The 14,930-nt window shown below is 42.9% G+C and overlaps 1 protein-coding gene across 1 annotated transcript in view; it reads left to right on the top strand.

Moving 5' to 3' along the window:
- The window catches only part of elfn2b (extracellular leucine-rich repeat and fibronectin type III domain containing 2b), a 60,507-nt gene extending 46,973 nt beyond the window's left edge, over positions 1-13,534 (top strand). The window contains exons 3-4 of the mRNA XM_079367023.1: positions 7,953-8,630; positions 9,557-13,534. Coding sequence (XP_079223149.1) covers positions 8,289-8,630; positions 9,557-12,118 — 2,904 coding nt within the window. The 5' untranslated portion in view covers positions 7,953-8,288 and the 3' untranslated portion in view covers positions 12,119-13,534. The remainder of the gene's footprint in view (positions 1-7,952; positions 8,631-9,556) is intronic.
- Positions 13,535-14,930: the final 1,396 nt, after the last annotated feature.

Raw genomic sequence — 14,930 nt, 5'->3', positions numbered from 1 at the left:
CTTCTCCCTCTGCTGCTATTCCCCAAATCCTGTCCGAGTTTTTTCAATCAGAAAACAATTTGTTTCTTTCCACATGGTTAACACAACCGCTCTCCAGTTTCTCTCTGGCTTTGACTCCATCTCTGGGTGGTCCCTTTCCCTGTGTCTTTACTGGAAACTCTTCAACTGCACTATCATCTCACAGGCCGCCCCCTCACTGTTGAACCAGGTCTCGACTCCATTGACTTGGGGTCGAAAAGAAAGCATAGCAGCAGTGGTGATGTAGTGGTCAGTGTGGGTGCTGAGGTGTTTTGCTCTATTTAGCCTCAGACCTTCGGGCCCTTTTTCTGTCACGCTCTATTGCATCACTTCTTCCTCCTGTGAGACATCCAGAAAATAGATATGATGCTATGCATGAGCAGCCACATATGACAGCGGTCTAACAGTCAGCAAACAGATATGGACACAAACATGTTGAGATCCTCGGACATGACGGAGAAAAAGTTAAAAAAAAATAAAAAATAAAAAAATAGAAAAGCAGTTGAAAAGCTCTCCTGAAGGCGTACATGGATAAAGTATGAATAATAGATCAAACCTCAGCGAGGTAGTTAGAACACTCTTTCCTCTGCAATCCTTCTTTATTCCGTTCTCATTTTCTTTCTGCTTGCTCTGCTACCTCGCTCTCTGAAACTTGAGCTTTTTACAGACCTTCATTATAACGTTGTGCATCCAAGGTGATTTGCGTCTTAGCATCCGAGACTCTGTCTCTGTTCTTTGTGGCAGCGAAAAAAAAGAAAAAAAAAGAAGATTGTGGAGGAATCAAAGATCAAACACAGCGTCTCCTCACTTCAGTCTCAGCTGCCCCGCTCTCCTATCATCATCTCTTCCTCATTTATTTATACCTTCCTCCACTCGTCTATACGACTCACGCAAAAGAGTATCTTTTCAAGACAGCATGTATTTGTTTTGTGTATGAAGGGATACACCTATAGAGACACTGGTACAGTGAACAGGCAGCATGTGCATAGTGCATCTGCTTTCATGAAGTCCATTATACAGCCACAGAGAGATGATCTGCTCCACTCAGGCATGCGCGTGCTCAAGCTCTCAGTGGAGACTCATCTGTCCAGAGTTTTGTTTGTGTCATATCTAAGCCTTGTGTGAAGTGGAGAGGAAAGAGTGTTTAGCTCACTGGCCCAACCTCTCTGCACTGACAGTACTCCAGGGATCCGGCCTGGGCAGGAAGACAGTGTAACAGCACGGACTGATGGACAGAGAGTGATACAGGGTGAGCTTAGGTGAGACAACGTGGAGGAAATGAAGAGACACGAAACTAATATGGAGGCGCGTGACAGGACTAAAGGAGCTGAGAGAGGAGAAGAAAAGCAGAGGGAGGAGGATGGGGAGAGATCTAAAGAGAGCTCAGAGGAGGAAGATAAAGAGCAAGACGCAGATGCAGAAAGAACAAGGAGGATCCAGTCTTTGGGGGCTGTTTGTGATGAGCAGTTTGTCAGTTAAATTCTAGACTAACTGTCACTGCTGTAGTGAACACACACACTTTCAGATCCACGCTTTAAAGCTCAGTGTGGACAAATGTTTCTGTGCTAAATCATGTAATTTGTTGTTTTCCTGCAGGCTTTCACAAAGTGGAAGTATGAGTGTGTGTATGTGTGTGTGTGTGTGTGTGTGTGTGTGTGTGTGTGTGTGTGTGTGTGTAAGCAGACAGATGATTGACGGCTACTGAAATCGACTTCTGTCATGACAATCACTGACAGCGGGAGCTGCAAAGAATGAGCCAATAATAAGCCAATTTTTCCAAACATGTAAAATAATACAAAACAAATCAGGTGATACAGCGTCACACAACAGAAGAGCTCCGCCTCTAGGGGGCGATAAACGAGATTTAAATGTGATGTGGTGAGACACGTTTATGAAGAAAGGTTATTGTTTCATCATTTGTATGTTTTTTAATGGACTGAATGTGCAGTTTGTTCTTCTGTGCAGATCAGCTGCTGAAGCTGCTCCACACGTGTCCTTAAATAAATACTAATAAATAATGATGGGAGTTATGAGTTGGCGAGGGTTCGGCATGGCTGCTCCTGAAATTGTATTGGCCACCACACTGTGTGTGATTGGTCATTTATAAGGGGCCGCTGTGGCTCAGTGGCAAAGAAGGCCATCTCTCAAACTGCATGTCCAAAGAGTCCGAGCACGTGCCCAAGTTGCTCCCACTGCTTAGTCCAGGGTGTATGAACTGATTAGCTAATACTGATTGCAGCCTCTGAGAATAAGAAAAGGACTTGAGTTTGTCTTCTGACTACTCAAAGTGCTTTTACATCGCAGCACACACAACTTCTGCCGGAGAAATTCGGGGTTAAGTTTCTCTCCCAAGGAGCCGGGAATCAAACCCTCAATCTTCTGGTTAATATGCGACCGACTCCACCAACTGACCCACTATATGCAAGCTCACTTTGTACATTTAGCACACTTGACCTGTCAGAGGACTTATGATTAAATGCAATAGAAAGGATACATAAGCTTCCCTGTCTAAGTCAGCATATCTGTTGGGCCACCCCAAGTCCAACAAAGACTGGACCGAGCATGCTGGGTAAATTCTTCTGATTCATGATTAAATAAATCAAACCCCATCAAGAACGCAATTCATTAAAAACACCTTCACACTGTGCACATTTTGGTTCTCCTCACCTCCTCCTGTTAAGATTGTTGTGTGTGATAATTCCTCCACATCACAGTTGGAACATGAACATCTCACTGCAGTCAGTCGCACAGAATCAGAGAAAAATAATGAGCAGAAAATGAGTCTCTGACAGCCAGAGTCCTCAGCACCTGCCAAAACAATCATTTGGGTTCTGGCACTGATCAGCGGCTGCTGTTTCAAACTTCAACAGCTTACATGGTTTTTATCCAATGAGATTGTCTCACATTATGTTGATGCTCTTGAGATCACCTGGCAGGAAACGTTGATGTTGGCTGCTTGAGTTAAGAGGCCCTGAGGGATTCACAATTTAGCGAAAGGTCAAACGCTCCTGCACGGCGGTTTCTTCTATTCTTTGTTTTGAAGTTACAATACTGCAGCCATGTTCATGTTTCTTTTTATCAAGTCAAAGCAACAGCACAGCACCGGGATGTCATGACTGCCTGTGCCTGAGGAAATGTCACAGTGCTGCGTGCAGAGTGTGAGCACTGAGGAAAAAAACAGCACTTCACTTCTTTCAAAGAAAATAAAAAAATCAATCCATGGACTTGTGTTTCAAATTTTAACACAGCGAATGCAGAAACATGTTGTGTAAAGTGTAACTAAAAACAGAATGAAAAATGTTGAAGCCTGCATGTTGTATTGAACATAGCAAAAAGACAGCATGTCTACTGTTGAAACCATAGAGTGTAAATATGAATGCCCCTTAGTGCAGGGGGCGCTGGAATCCCGTCGTTGGCGGCCGCCATCCTGGAAATGCTGTCTCAGTCTAACGTTGAGTCAAGCTAACGACAGGCTGAGGCGGGTTTTAAGCCTCCTGACACACACGTTCACCACTCTGTTCTGTTAAAAGACACAGTGCAGTGTTTCGCCGTCACTGCTCCGAACATTTTGAATTGGTGAGAGGTCTGAAGAGGACGGCCAGTCAATCACCCTGAGGACGGAGCCATGCTGCTGTAATTCATGCAGAATGCAGTTTGGCATCGTCTTTCTGAAATGATCAAAGGTTTCCCTGAAAAAAGGCCGGACTTGGCAGGAAATAGTTCAGAGTTAATGGAGCCTTCACAAAGGTTATCTATGCCATGTGCAGGAATGCACCCCGACTGCATCAGGGATTTTGGCTTTTGTCCCGTCAGTCAATAGTTTTTAATGATATATGATTAAAAACAAGTGTGAGTGTTTTTGTTACACAGTGTTTTATCTTTAGCTCAACAGGGCCGTAATTTAACATCTCTTTCTGACACCTGGCCGAAAATACATTCACATTATTTTTTTAGACAGCAGGTCCTCCTCCAGTTGGATATTGAGCTGCGGCAGAATATACCAGAGGCTAATCGTAAACAGATTGGGAGCACAAATTAAATGAAGAGTGCAGTGAAAATTAGCCCCGCACTTCTGTGTGTATAAATCTGCATGGCTTTGATTTGACACGTCAGTTCAATGGGAACGTGTAATTCTTCGGTGATACGATTGGAAATGACAGCATCGTATGCAGCCAGTAAATACATTTACATTTGGACAAGCGATGGCTCGGCTCCAACAGGAGTCACGTTGCTAATAAAAGCGAGAGATGGATCATTTCCAGTTCCAGCACCTGTCAGAGTCAATGCTCATTTCATTCTATTGGAATTCATGAAGGAGTTTTAGCATCGTGGCTAATGAAGCAAGGGAGACTCGGTGATTTGATGTGATTGCCAACAACATCCAATTTGGGTTAGCAATGGCTTAATTGGCACTGCCTATCATAACTGTGTTTCCATGGTAACAGGGAGGATCAATACCAGTATGTACATTGAGTGACCCAGATCTGTATCACACAAATAAGGGGGTGTTGTGGGTGTGGAGTGATGTGTGATGGATGCAGCTATGTTCAAATGTCAGTTTTCATAATGTGAAAAAAAAAAGAACCTTTTCCCACCTTTTGTATGACCTTTGACCTGAAGCACTTCAGGAATACAAGAAAAATAATCAATGAAAACAAGAATACTTTAAGTGCACTATTATAAAAGCATTCACACATCAAGTATGCATTCATGGAAAGAAAAAGGTTTATATAATACATACTGCAAAAACATAATATGGACCAGAACAGAGACATTGCACGAGTAAAAGAAAATCATTTAAATTTTTAAATGTGATTGTGCAAGAGAAGAAGAAAAGAAGGAGACAGGATGAGTGTCTGGAGTTTAAAAAATGACTCTGTACTTAAGCAATAAGTAGGATATACAAGGAGAAGTACTTTGTTATCTTAAATCAGCCATGTGAGCTTCAACAGCAGAGAAATATCTCTAAGTCTAACTAAGTCTTAAGTACAGATGGATTGTAATGATCAGTTTTAGGCCCTGGAGCAGATCACACTGTTAGTTTTGAATAGTTCGAGTGTTGGACTGGAGCTTACTACTTGCAGCTTGTAGATAAAGTACGCCACTGAAAGACGTCCAACTAGAATCTCAAGTGTATCTCCCGTGTGGTGCTTGGCAGTAATTCAGTTACAAGGTGAGGATTTAAAAAAGGAGGATTTGTGTTGCAGACTGGATCTCGTGGAAACAGTGAAAGTAGGGCAGTCAGACACCTGCAGCTACTCAGCGCACCACCTGTTCACCGGTTATTTTCCCAGATTTTGAACTTTTTTTCGGCTGCTGTGACCTACTCATCAGAGAGCGTTGTATTTGCTCCAGCAATAGCTGGCATGAAAAGAAGCCGTGTAACGTGATTATAGTTAATCTTGATGTTTTCAATAACCAACAACACAACAATGCTCGTCCTCACCTCTTCTGAAATTCATTTCAGTTTTTAGAAAGCATCAAGAAGAAAGCTTGTTTTTTGTACAATAGGAAAACAATTTCATTTCTTGACTACTTTGTAACAGCACGATGAAACAGTGTAAACTCAGATATTATCCCTGTCACTGTGTTTGATGGAGGTTTGGTCTTAAACACAGCAGCAGTTTGCAGCGTGAAGGAAAAAGTTCTATCTGGTGTCCTACATTTTCACAGATATGAATGCATCAGTGTTATGAGTCATGATAATTCCCTTAGAGACAGGTGTTCTGCATGTCCCATATTTCCTAATTATGTAATCATATCCCTAAACATGCACACGTACAGTCCTACTGTGCCTCCTGCATCCCTCGTGCTAACCCTCTGGGTCTCACTATTTGGAGCACCTAATGAGATCATGTCTCATGGCGGGGGGATAAACGCCAGACAAAAGAGAACGGGAGCAAGACAATCGATCCCAATAAATGTCTGTTTGCAGGAATGTGCAGAGTCCACATCTAGTACAGTGGGAAAAATACAAGTAGTGTTACCTTTAATGTGTGCAGACAGCTTATGCAGGTGGACCAAATGACCCAAAGATAATAGGATAGCTTTAATCAGCATCTTTTTTTGTTGCAAATATTGATGAAGCATACTATTTGCTATCTTAGGTTTTAACTTAAAAAACAAACCATGATCGACTTGTTTTTTGTGCTTTATAGCTCATCACCAGCTGGACTAAGTTTCCCCAATAGTGCAATCAGGGACGTGTTTGTGCTCACTTAATAAATGAAATCAATGAATGTGGACTGTTAACGGGGGCCTGTGTGATCAAACTTAATGCAGCTGTACTTATCTGTGGATACATTCATACCTATTTTCCTGCTCAGGAGCCTTTTCATGCACCTATCATGTGAAAAACAAAAACCTGAAGACCACTTTAAAATAAACTATTGGGTCTCTTTTCCCCTCGTCGGTCTAAAAAGAGGAGACAGAGTGCCTGAGAGCATCACATCTACATGATAAAATGCCATTTCACACAAGCTTTAGGTATGACAATTTTCTGCAGTAATTAGTAGATTAAAAGGAGGATGGTCCTGATTCCCTGCTGCTAGCCTCTGGGAGAGTGGACCAGAATAGACTGGAATGAGTTCAACTCTCTGTCGGGATCAGAAAGAGGTCTGAATTTGGAGCACAAGTGAGAAGTAATGTGGCCTGTTCTGCAGAGTAAAAGAGGGGGATGTTTAGTTGGTTGTTTTTTAATGGAATAAATTGTTTATGAATGATGAGAATCGACAGAATGTTATAGGGGAGGTGTGGGATGAAACGTGTAAGTAGACGCATTACAACATACACAGATGCTCTGTATTGTGTAATATCTTAGAGAACTTCCGGTACCTCTAAATCAGTGGTGTCCAAACTTTTTTCCTTGCGGGCCAAAATTGTCACGTTAGAATCGCTCACGGGCCACAGGGTTTTTTTTGTTTGTTTTTTTAAATATTGGAAGGAACTTTTTGTATTTTGACCTCTTCAAAAAATAATGTAAATACACAATAACTAATTGCAGTGGGAAACTGTTGTGTTCTAATTTTTTTGGAAAGGATAGTCAGGCTTTTATAGGTCTCCCTCGCTAACATGAAAAAGAAAAAAAGAACCATATGCCATCTGATGAGGCCTGGGGCCAAAATCTTCTGATTCTTTGATTTGAAGTCAAGGGCCACAAAAAATCCACTCAAGGGCCACAAATGGCCCCCGGGCCGCACTTTGGACACCCCTGCTCTAAATGTTTGGAAGACTTGTTCATACTTTTGCAGTGTAATCCTGTAAAAATGGTTTTAAACAAACAGAAATATTTCAAAATAACATGCGTCTGTTCACACAGAGTACATTGCTTATCCGAGTGCATGTGTCACCTTAGGTCTTTATGTTCAGGGCTGTTATTGTCTGCATGTTTCCCCCTCTGCTGAGCCGACATGGACAATGTCGTCATGATGCAACAGGCAGCTAATCCTCTCCTTATGTAAACGCTTGACTGCTATTCAAATTACATGCAGAAGGGATAGACGGCTTAGAGGTTTTGGCTGGATAGCGCCACAACAAGGAATGCCTGTATAGACACAGTGTCGTCAGCATTTCTGTAAATTAATGCTACATGTTCCGTTTGAGAAAAAAAAATCAGAGGACTGAGAAGATACTGGCGTAGGTTTACGCCAGAGTTTGACGACCTTATATCCTCATGAGGTGGGGGACCAAGAAGTGAATATGCAGGATAGGGAACATGTTTATATTGCTATGATTAGAAAGAACACCAGTTTGAATAAGGGGAACAAGAACAAGCCCAGAGGAGAGTTGAGTTAGATGTTTAGACGCCTGCAGAATAAGATATCTGTGCGTACATTACAAGGATTAAAATGTAATAAAAATGTATCTTTGATACTTTATATTTAATTCCTATTATACTAAAAAAAGCTTTTTCTTTTGTTTTATCTCCACTACAGATTCTCCACATTTCCAAGAGTCTGTCTTCTTGTGTCAGTCCATCTGAAGTCAAAGGCGAGACTATGAAGACAAGCTGTGCCCCCTCGCAGTCAAATCCCACAAGATACGAGATGACATGGGTCCCCTGCTGATCACCATGATGACCATACAGCTGTGACTGGCGTTGTGAAGCCTTCATCCCTTTTTCAGCACCCAACCCAGACCCTTGTTCTCTTTGGAAATTCGTCCTTGCAGCCCTTCCTCCTGCAGAAACGACCTCATATCCTGCTTCCGGCCTGCCCTTGCGTTCATCTCCTAAATATTTTCGGCGTACCTATTTTATTACCATCAGCATCATGCAGAGTGTTTCTACTACTTCCACTCTCTTCCTTCTTTTTCTTCCCTCCCTCTTCCTTATCTCCTATTATCCCAGTATGGTCAATGGGGACTGCTGGCTGATTGAAGGGGACAAGGGCTATGTGTGGCTGGCTATCTGCAGTCAGAACCAGCCGCCTTATGAAACTATCCCACAGCACATCAACAACACGGTTCATGACTTGAGGTTGAATGAGAATAAGCTGAAAGCGGTGCTCTTTAGCTCAATGTATCGCTTCACCAACTTGACCGACCTCAACCTCACCAAGAATGAGATCAACTACATCGAAGATGGAGCCTTTGCAGGACAAGCCAACCTACAGGTGAAAATAAAATAAATATTTCAGCTGTACATGTTTTAACTTCAACTTCAAATAACTTTATTTATCTGTTGAAATGAAAAAAACCCAAAAACAAACATATTGCATGTTATCATTGCTGCAGCAGATTCCTCGATTTAGAAAAATTGAATGCATTATAGACTGTGTCGGGGTCGATGTTACTGTGACATCACGATCAGATTGGGAAGCTCAAATGTAGAATTCTACATCATTGTTTGATTCACAGCATCAATGATACAGAGACGTGAACATAACAAAAACAAAAAAAATGTTATTAACTCGATGAATAAGCTCGAAATAGACCCAGGAAGTTTTACCTCAGGCTTTGAAAAAGGCTCTCAAATTGCTACAGAATTAAGGATTAAAGGCATGTTTTGGCCTCATGTCTCCCCCTGTTATTTCTATTTCTAGCTTTTAGCAATTGTTGAATTTATTTTGATTTTCCAGGGAGCCTTTTGTAAAAACTGGCCAGGGACAACAGATGGAAATTAGCCTTTTGGCTAACTCTTAGTACTTAGTTTATTATTTACAGAAATGTTTTTAATTTGCATTGTCCCTATAAAATAAAATGAAAAATGAAAATAGCAGCTCAGATTTGTGACATTAACATAACTTAAACCAAGAGTGTAACAGTTAGACATTACAATAACTTCCTACCTTGACCGGATGTCATGGCAACATGGCTGAGGGAATGTGGTTTAATGTGCTGATAAACTGCATTTAAGGGAACCTCCTTATTGGTATTTTTAAAAAATAGCGTCACTGAAATGTTGTATAAGTTTGCAGTATGTCTGTATGATGCAGTATGATGGACTAATTTTAATTTATATTTCATAATAAACAGCAAATGTTAGTATGTAGGCCCACTAAGTAAAACAATGTTACTGATGTTTCTTTGTTTTTCTCAGGTCCTTCAGCTGGGCTACAACAAGCTGACCAACTTAACCGAGGGAATGATGAGAGGGCTCGGCCGTATGCAGTGTCTCTTCCTCCAGCACAACCTCATTGAAGTTATTGCCAGCAATGCATTCTGGGAGTGCCCTAGCCTCAGCAGCATTGACCTGTCATCTAACAAACTTGCCCGCATTGACCCGTCCACATTCACCGTTCTCAGTCGACTGTTGGTGTGTGAACTGGCGGCGAATCCATTCCATTGCGGCTGTGATTTGTACAGCTTCCTGGCCTGGTTGGATTCTTTCAACAATGTCACACACACCTATGACCGCCTTCAGTGTGAGACACCTCGGGAGATGTTTGGCTACGCCTTACTTACCGCTTCGGGCCATTCTGGTCGGAATGCAAAAAACATTTTGTTCCACCGTTGCCGAGATGGAGTTATGATTCCAGGAATGACTTCTCTCCCACCAGATATGGACGGACCTTCTGGGATCGGGCCAGAGATGTTTGGTGGTGTTGGGCCGTACCATCAGGCCACCACCTCCTCCTCATCTACTGAACACAGTTTTATCCCCAGGATCGAGCTCCACCACGTGTCATTATCAACAGCCTCAATTATTGTGCAAATTCCAAGGCCCTACAGCAAAATGTATATTCTCACTCAATACAACTACACATTTGTTTCCGACGTCATGAACTTAAAGAAGAAGAAAGAGAAGATCACCCTCGACAAGCTCAAACCGCACACCAATTACACCTTCTGTGTGGCATCCATCCGCAGCTCTCAACGCTACAACCACACCTGTCTTACATTTTCAACTCGGGCTCAATATCAAGATGAAACACTTCCCACACCTTCCACCACAACTCACTACATAATGACCATTGTGGGTTGTCTCTTTGGCATGCTAATTGTTTTAGGCTTTGTTTACTATTGTCTTCGTAAGAAACGGATGCATGATGAGAAAAAGAAGTCCATCTGTGTCAAGAAAACTATTCTGGAAATGCGCTATGGACCAGAGGTGGCAGCCTCAGTGGCAAATGATCCAGCTGCAGTCCACAAGCTTCAGGAGCAGTCAAGAGAACACCATCAGTATCAGCACCACCATGGAGGCAAACTCCCCATGTCAACATCCACAAGCTCTGGAATGCTTCACTCTGCCAACACCAGTTCCTCCAGACTTTCCTCTATCCCACAGGTGGAAAAGATGGCCACTGCCTTTTCAGAGGCCATGGCCACAACTAAAGGAAATTATATGGATATCAGAACTGGAGTGGCAGGGATGGAGAGGATGGGAGATGGTGGACACGGAGGGATGAGGGGGATGGATTTGAGGGATGATAATGGAAGCGATGTTGGGGATGACTCAGATGATGACGGACACGGCTCTGCATCAGAGATTTCTACCATCGCAATGGAGGTCGACAAGGTCAACCAGATCATTAACAATTGCATTGATGCACTGAAACTGGATGCAGCAGCTGTAGCAGCTTCAGGTGCCTCTGCTAACCCTACATCCTCATCCAATCCCACCTCCCCTCCCCCCACCAGCACATCCTCCCTTACTCGTGGCCTAATCCCACTGTCCCAAGGGTTGACAGAGACATGCCAGATGATCACTCCCAAGAAAATACCCCCTCCACCTCCACTCCCTGCCTTGAATACCCCTCTCTCTGAGCGCCCAGGAATCACTGGTGGTGGCTATGTGGTCTCTCCCCCCTACCGGCCTCCACCACCAGCCAATGCTGTACGCCCCATTCAGAGGCAAATGAGTGCAGATGCCGCTGTGGTGATTGTAAATTCTGTTAAGAAACAATGCAGTACCACGTCTTGTGGCTCCATGGGTAGGGACAGAGAGCGCGGAGGAGCTAGAGTATACAGCCTGGATGTTCCTGAGCCAAGGAGCCCTGATGCCTGTAATCAACAGCAGCAGCAATACTCAGATCGTGCCAGTCCCCTGGGCTGTGGGGAGCCCCTTGAGAGGCTGCCTTTAGTCGGGAGTGGGAGCTGTGGTGGAGGGGGTGGTGGTGGTTGCGACAGTGGTGGTGTTGGTGCCCAACATCAGGACAACCAGAAGTCTCATCATTACCATCAACAACAAACGCAGCAGCAGCAGCAGCAGCAGCAGCAGCAGCAACAACAACAACAACAACATCAGCAACAGCAACAACAGCAACAGCTAGAAGTGCAGCAGGACTACCACTGCTCGGAGCACCGCCACTCTGTCCCAGCTCTCTACTATGAAGGCTCCCACCAGGGCTCCCCAGCCCAGAGGGTTTCCTTCCTTAAGCCCCTAACGCGCTCTCGCAGAGATGCAGCATCTTACTCCCAGCTCTCGCCTGCCCGCCACCATTCCGGTTACTCTGGCTACTCCTCCAGCCCAGAGTACTCTACAGAGAGCACTCTAAGGATCTGGGAGCGATTTCGTCCCTACCGAAAAGGCCAGCGGGATGAGGCCTGTTATGTGACGGCCGGAAATGCCCTTAGAAAAAAGGTGCAGTTTGCTAAAGGCGAGGACCTGCATGACATCCTTGATTACTGGAAGGGTGTGTCAGCACAGCAGAAGCTTTGACTAAGGGACTAAAGCAAATCAGTGAGGGAAAAAAGTTTGCATACTTCTCTTTCAATAGGCCCGTTGGCCAGACAAGAAAGAGGACTTCATTGTTGGACAACATTTTGCCTTTGGATTATTTTTGGCATGCTAGGTGTATAGAATCTTGTGCTGGAAGCTAGGACTGAAGCTGTGCCTGGGATATACGAGAGTCATCATGGTGTTCATTTTACACTTCATTGTAGCACCATCTCTGGATAATTCTCATTCAACGTTTGTTGGTTTAATTTAAAGCGCAGGAGGCAAATGCCAACTGTGCTGTTTAGTACTCTGAGTGATCACGTTTTGTGATCATATGGACCATCTTTACCAGTGCCATGTTTTCATCTATGGGAAACCACAGAACACTTTGATACCATTGATTTAAAGCTTGTGTGATCCAAGATGTTGTTTCCTGTTTTATATTGGGTGCCGTTTCATTTAGCAGTGTGCACTTGGATATGTTTAGACTTATACTGAAGGTAGACCATGGCTGGATGGTGTTCTGCTTGATTACATGCGACAACATGACAATTTATGAACAGTGTTGTCATCTGCAGGCCCCATCTTCCTTCCATGAGGTCCTTCATACAGCTGAGGTGGAATTTGCATTTCAAAAGTAACCGTCACACAGAACGAAAGGAGACACTGGAAACAAAACAAGAGGGGCTTTAAGATCCTGCTGTCAAAGGACATCATGAAAGAGAGATCAAGGTAAAGCTTTTAGCCTAAAACAGTGTTGTGAATGCATCCTGAGTTGCTTTTTTTTTTTTTTTCTAACTTTCACATGTTCCAAAAATTGAATATGAGGTTTAAGTGACATGAAGGTTTTCCCACAGATGTCCAAAACTGCCCTGAACAGCATTCGCCCAAGTAGGGATCTAGGTCAAGATTTTGAGTGCAATTCAAAAGAGAATATGGCAAAATAATGTTCCTGACATAACATAATGAAGATTAACTTCCTGTACAACACAGAAATATAACATACATGAGTTCACATAAAGCCAGGGATACACTGTGCGATTCTGACCTTTTTTTTTTTTTTTTTTTAATTATAAAGTCAAATTTCAGCCTGATGACATGTTGTTGTTGTTATAGTTGAAGTTGTGCAGTGTATGAGGGTAAGGAGTGCTGATCGAGGCTTGAGCCTGCTCCTGATCAGTTGGATAAATTTCGGGCATGTTGAAATATTGGTCTTACAACTGCACACAATCACACTGAGAAAAGAGCCATGAGCCGATTCACAAACTTTAGGGCTTCTTTTTTCTGATTGCACCTTCGTAAACTGTCAGTGAGAGTTCTCATGGGAAACTTTACTGACAGTTGTTAATGCTCCGTCCCTTTTTTAAACATGTGCAGTGTGAGCACTCAGGTCGTACTTGACAATCGGACCATACAATGTGAGCTGACATTCCACTACGACAACTACACAATCGTACAGTGTATTCCAGGCCAGAAGGCATCAAAGATGTGACGCATATGTGACAGAAACTCGGAGACATTTAAAACCACAGGGCATATGAAAAGGGGAAATCTAAGTGACGACCATACATTCCAAATCCTTTCTCGAACATGAAAAAAAAAAACAAGGAGGCACAGAGGGAAAGGACGCTTCTCGTTACTGCCGACGTGTCCGCTCTGTTCTTGGAGGTCCTACTGTGGTGTCTATCGATAACATTATTTGACAACTTGTGACAGGCATGTTCATTTGCAATTTAGGCCTCATGATTTTGTGTGGCTGTGTGGTTAACAGTGGTCAGTGTAAGTGGGTGTTGGCATGCCTTGTCACATAACATTATATGTGCCCTAACTGACTTAAAGTAATAGGAGTCAGTGTATTTCCAAGTGGCTGGATGTCTGAGTCGAAACAATACTAGATTATTAATGGCATGATTATTGTATAAAAAAAGTCGAAAATGTTCGTTGTACTATCCCAGACTTACAGTATATTACACAATTATGATGCTCAGATTCTCACAGGAGCACTATGTCTCCTGCTAACACAGCCATAATGTAAGCTCCAATCATGTTTAGTATTATCTATCCATCTGGCCCATAATATTGTAATGATGTAAAAGGAATTTTACTAATTGATAAAGTCACTGCCTGTCATTCTGACACTGCCATCGTCCATCCCTAAAGTGCTGCTTTTGCTGTTTGATTTGAACACTGTCAGCTGACGATGTTCACACAATCTGAGACATACTTCCCTAAAAATGTGAAAAGCGAATCACTGGTCCTCGCTGTACTTTTGTTCAGTTCTTTATTCACGAGAAACAAAGTTAATGTGACACTTTCGGAGAAAAATTGTGTCTCTCACTTGATCCTAATTTGATGCTGTAGATGATGCTTTTTATTGGCCAACCCTCCACCACCTTCCAAGCTCCGAAAGAGGCAAAGAGCTGATGGTATAATTGTTCGGCGAAGGAGTACTGAACGTGTTCTGTTACATTAAATCAGAAAAGTGATAAATTGCCTTCTTCTCCTATATTTTAACATGTCTCCTCGCATGCGATTCACTCGTCTAAATAAATACAGGAATTAGTAGAAAAATGTGAAAGGGTTGACGTTCGATGATATCTCCAATATTGAGCTGTAATTTTTTTTTTTCAACCTCTTTGTTTTTACAAGACATCTATCGCTGTCTCTTTTCCACATTTGTTATGAAGATGAGTACATAGAGTCAGGGTCAGAGGTGATGAACCTGTGTGTCAGGGGTCTGCTGTGGATTGTTATTTCCTATGAAGTGTTGGGACGTAGCACCTCATCCACCTTCGTGATGTGATAAAACAAC

The sequence above is a fragment of the Symphodus melops genome (genome assembly GCF_947650265.1).
Source record: "Symphodus melops genome assembly, chromosome: 17".
Classification (NCBI taxonomy): domain Eukaryota; kingdom Metazoa; phylum Chordata; class Actinopteri; order Labriformes; family Labridae; genus Symphodus; species Symphodus melops.
This window is presented reverse-complemented; position numbering and strand designations above follow the sequence as displayed.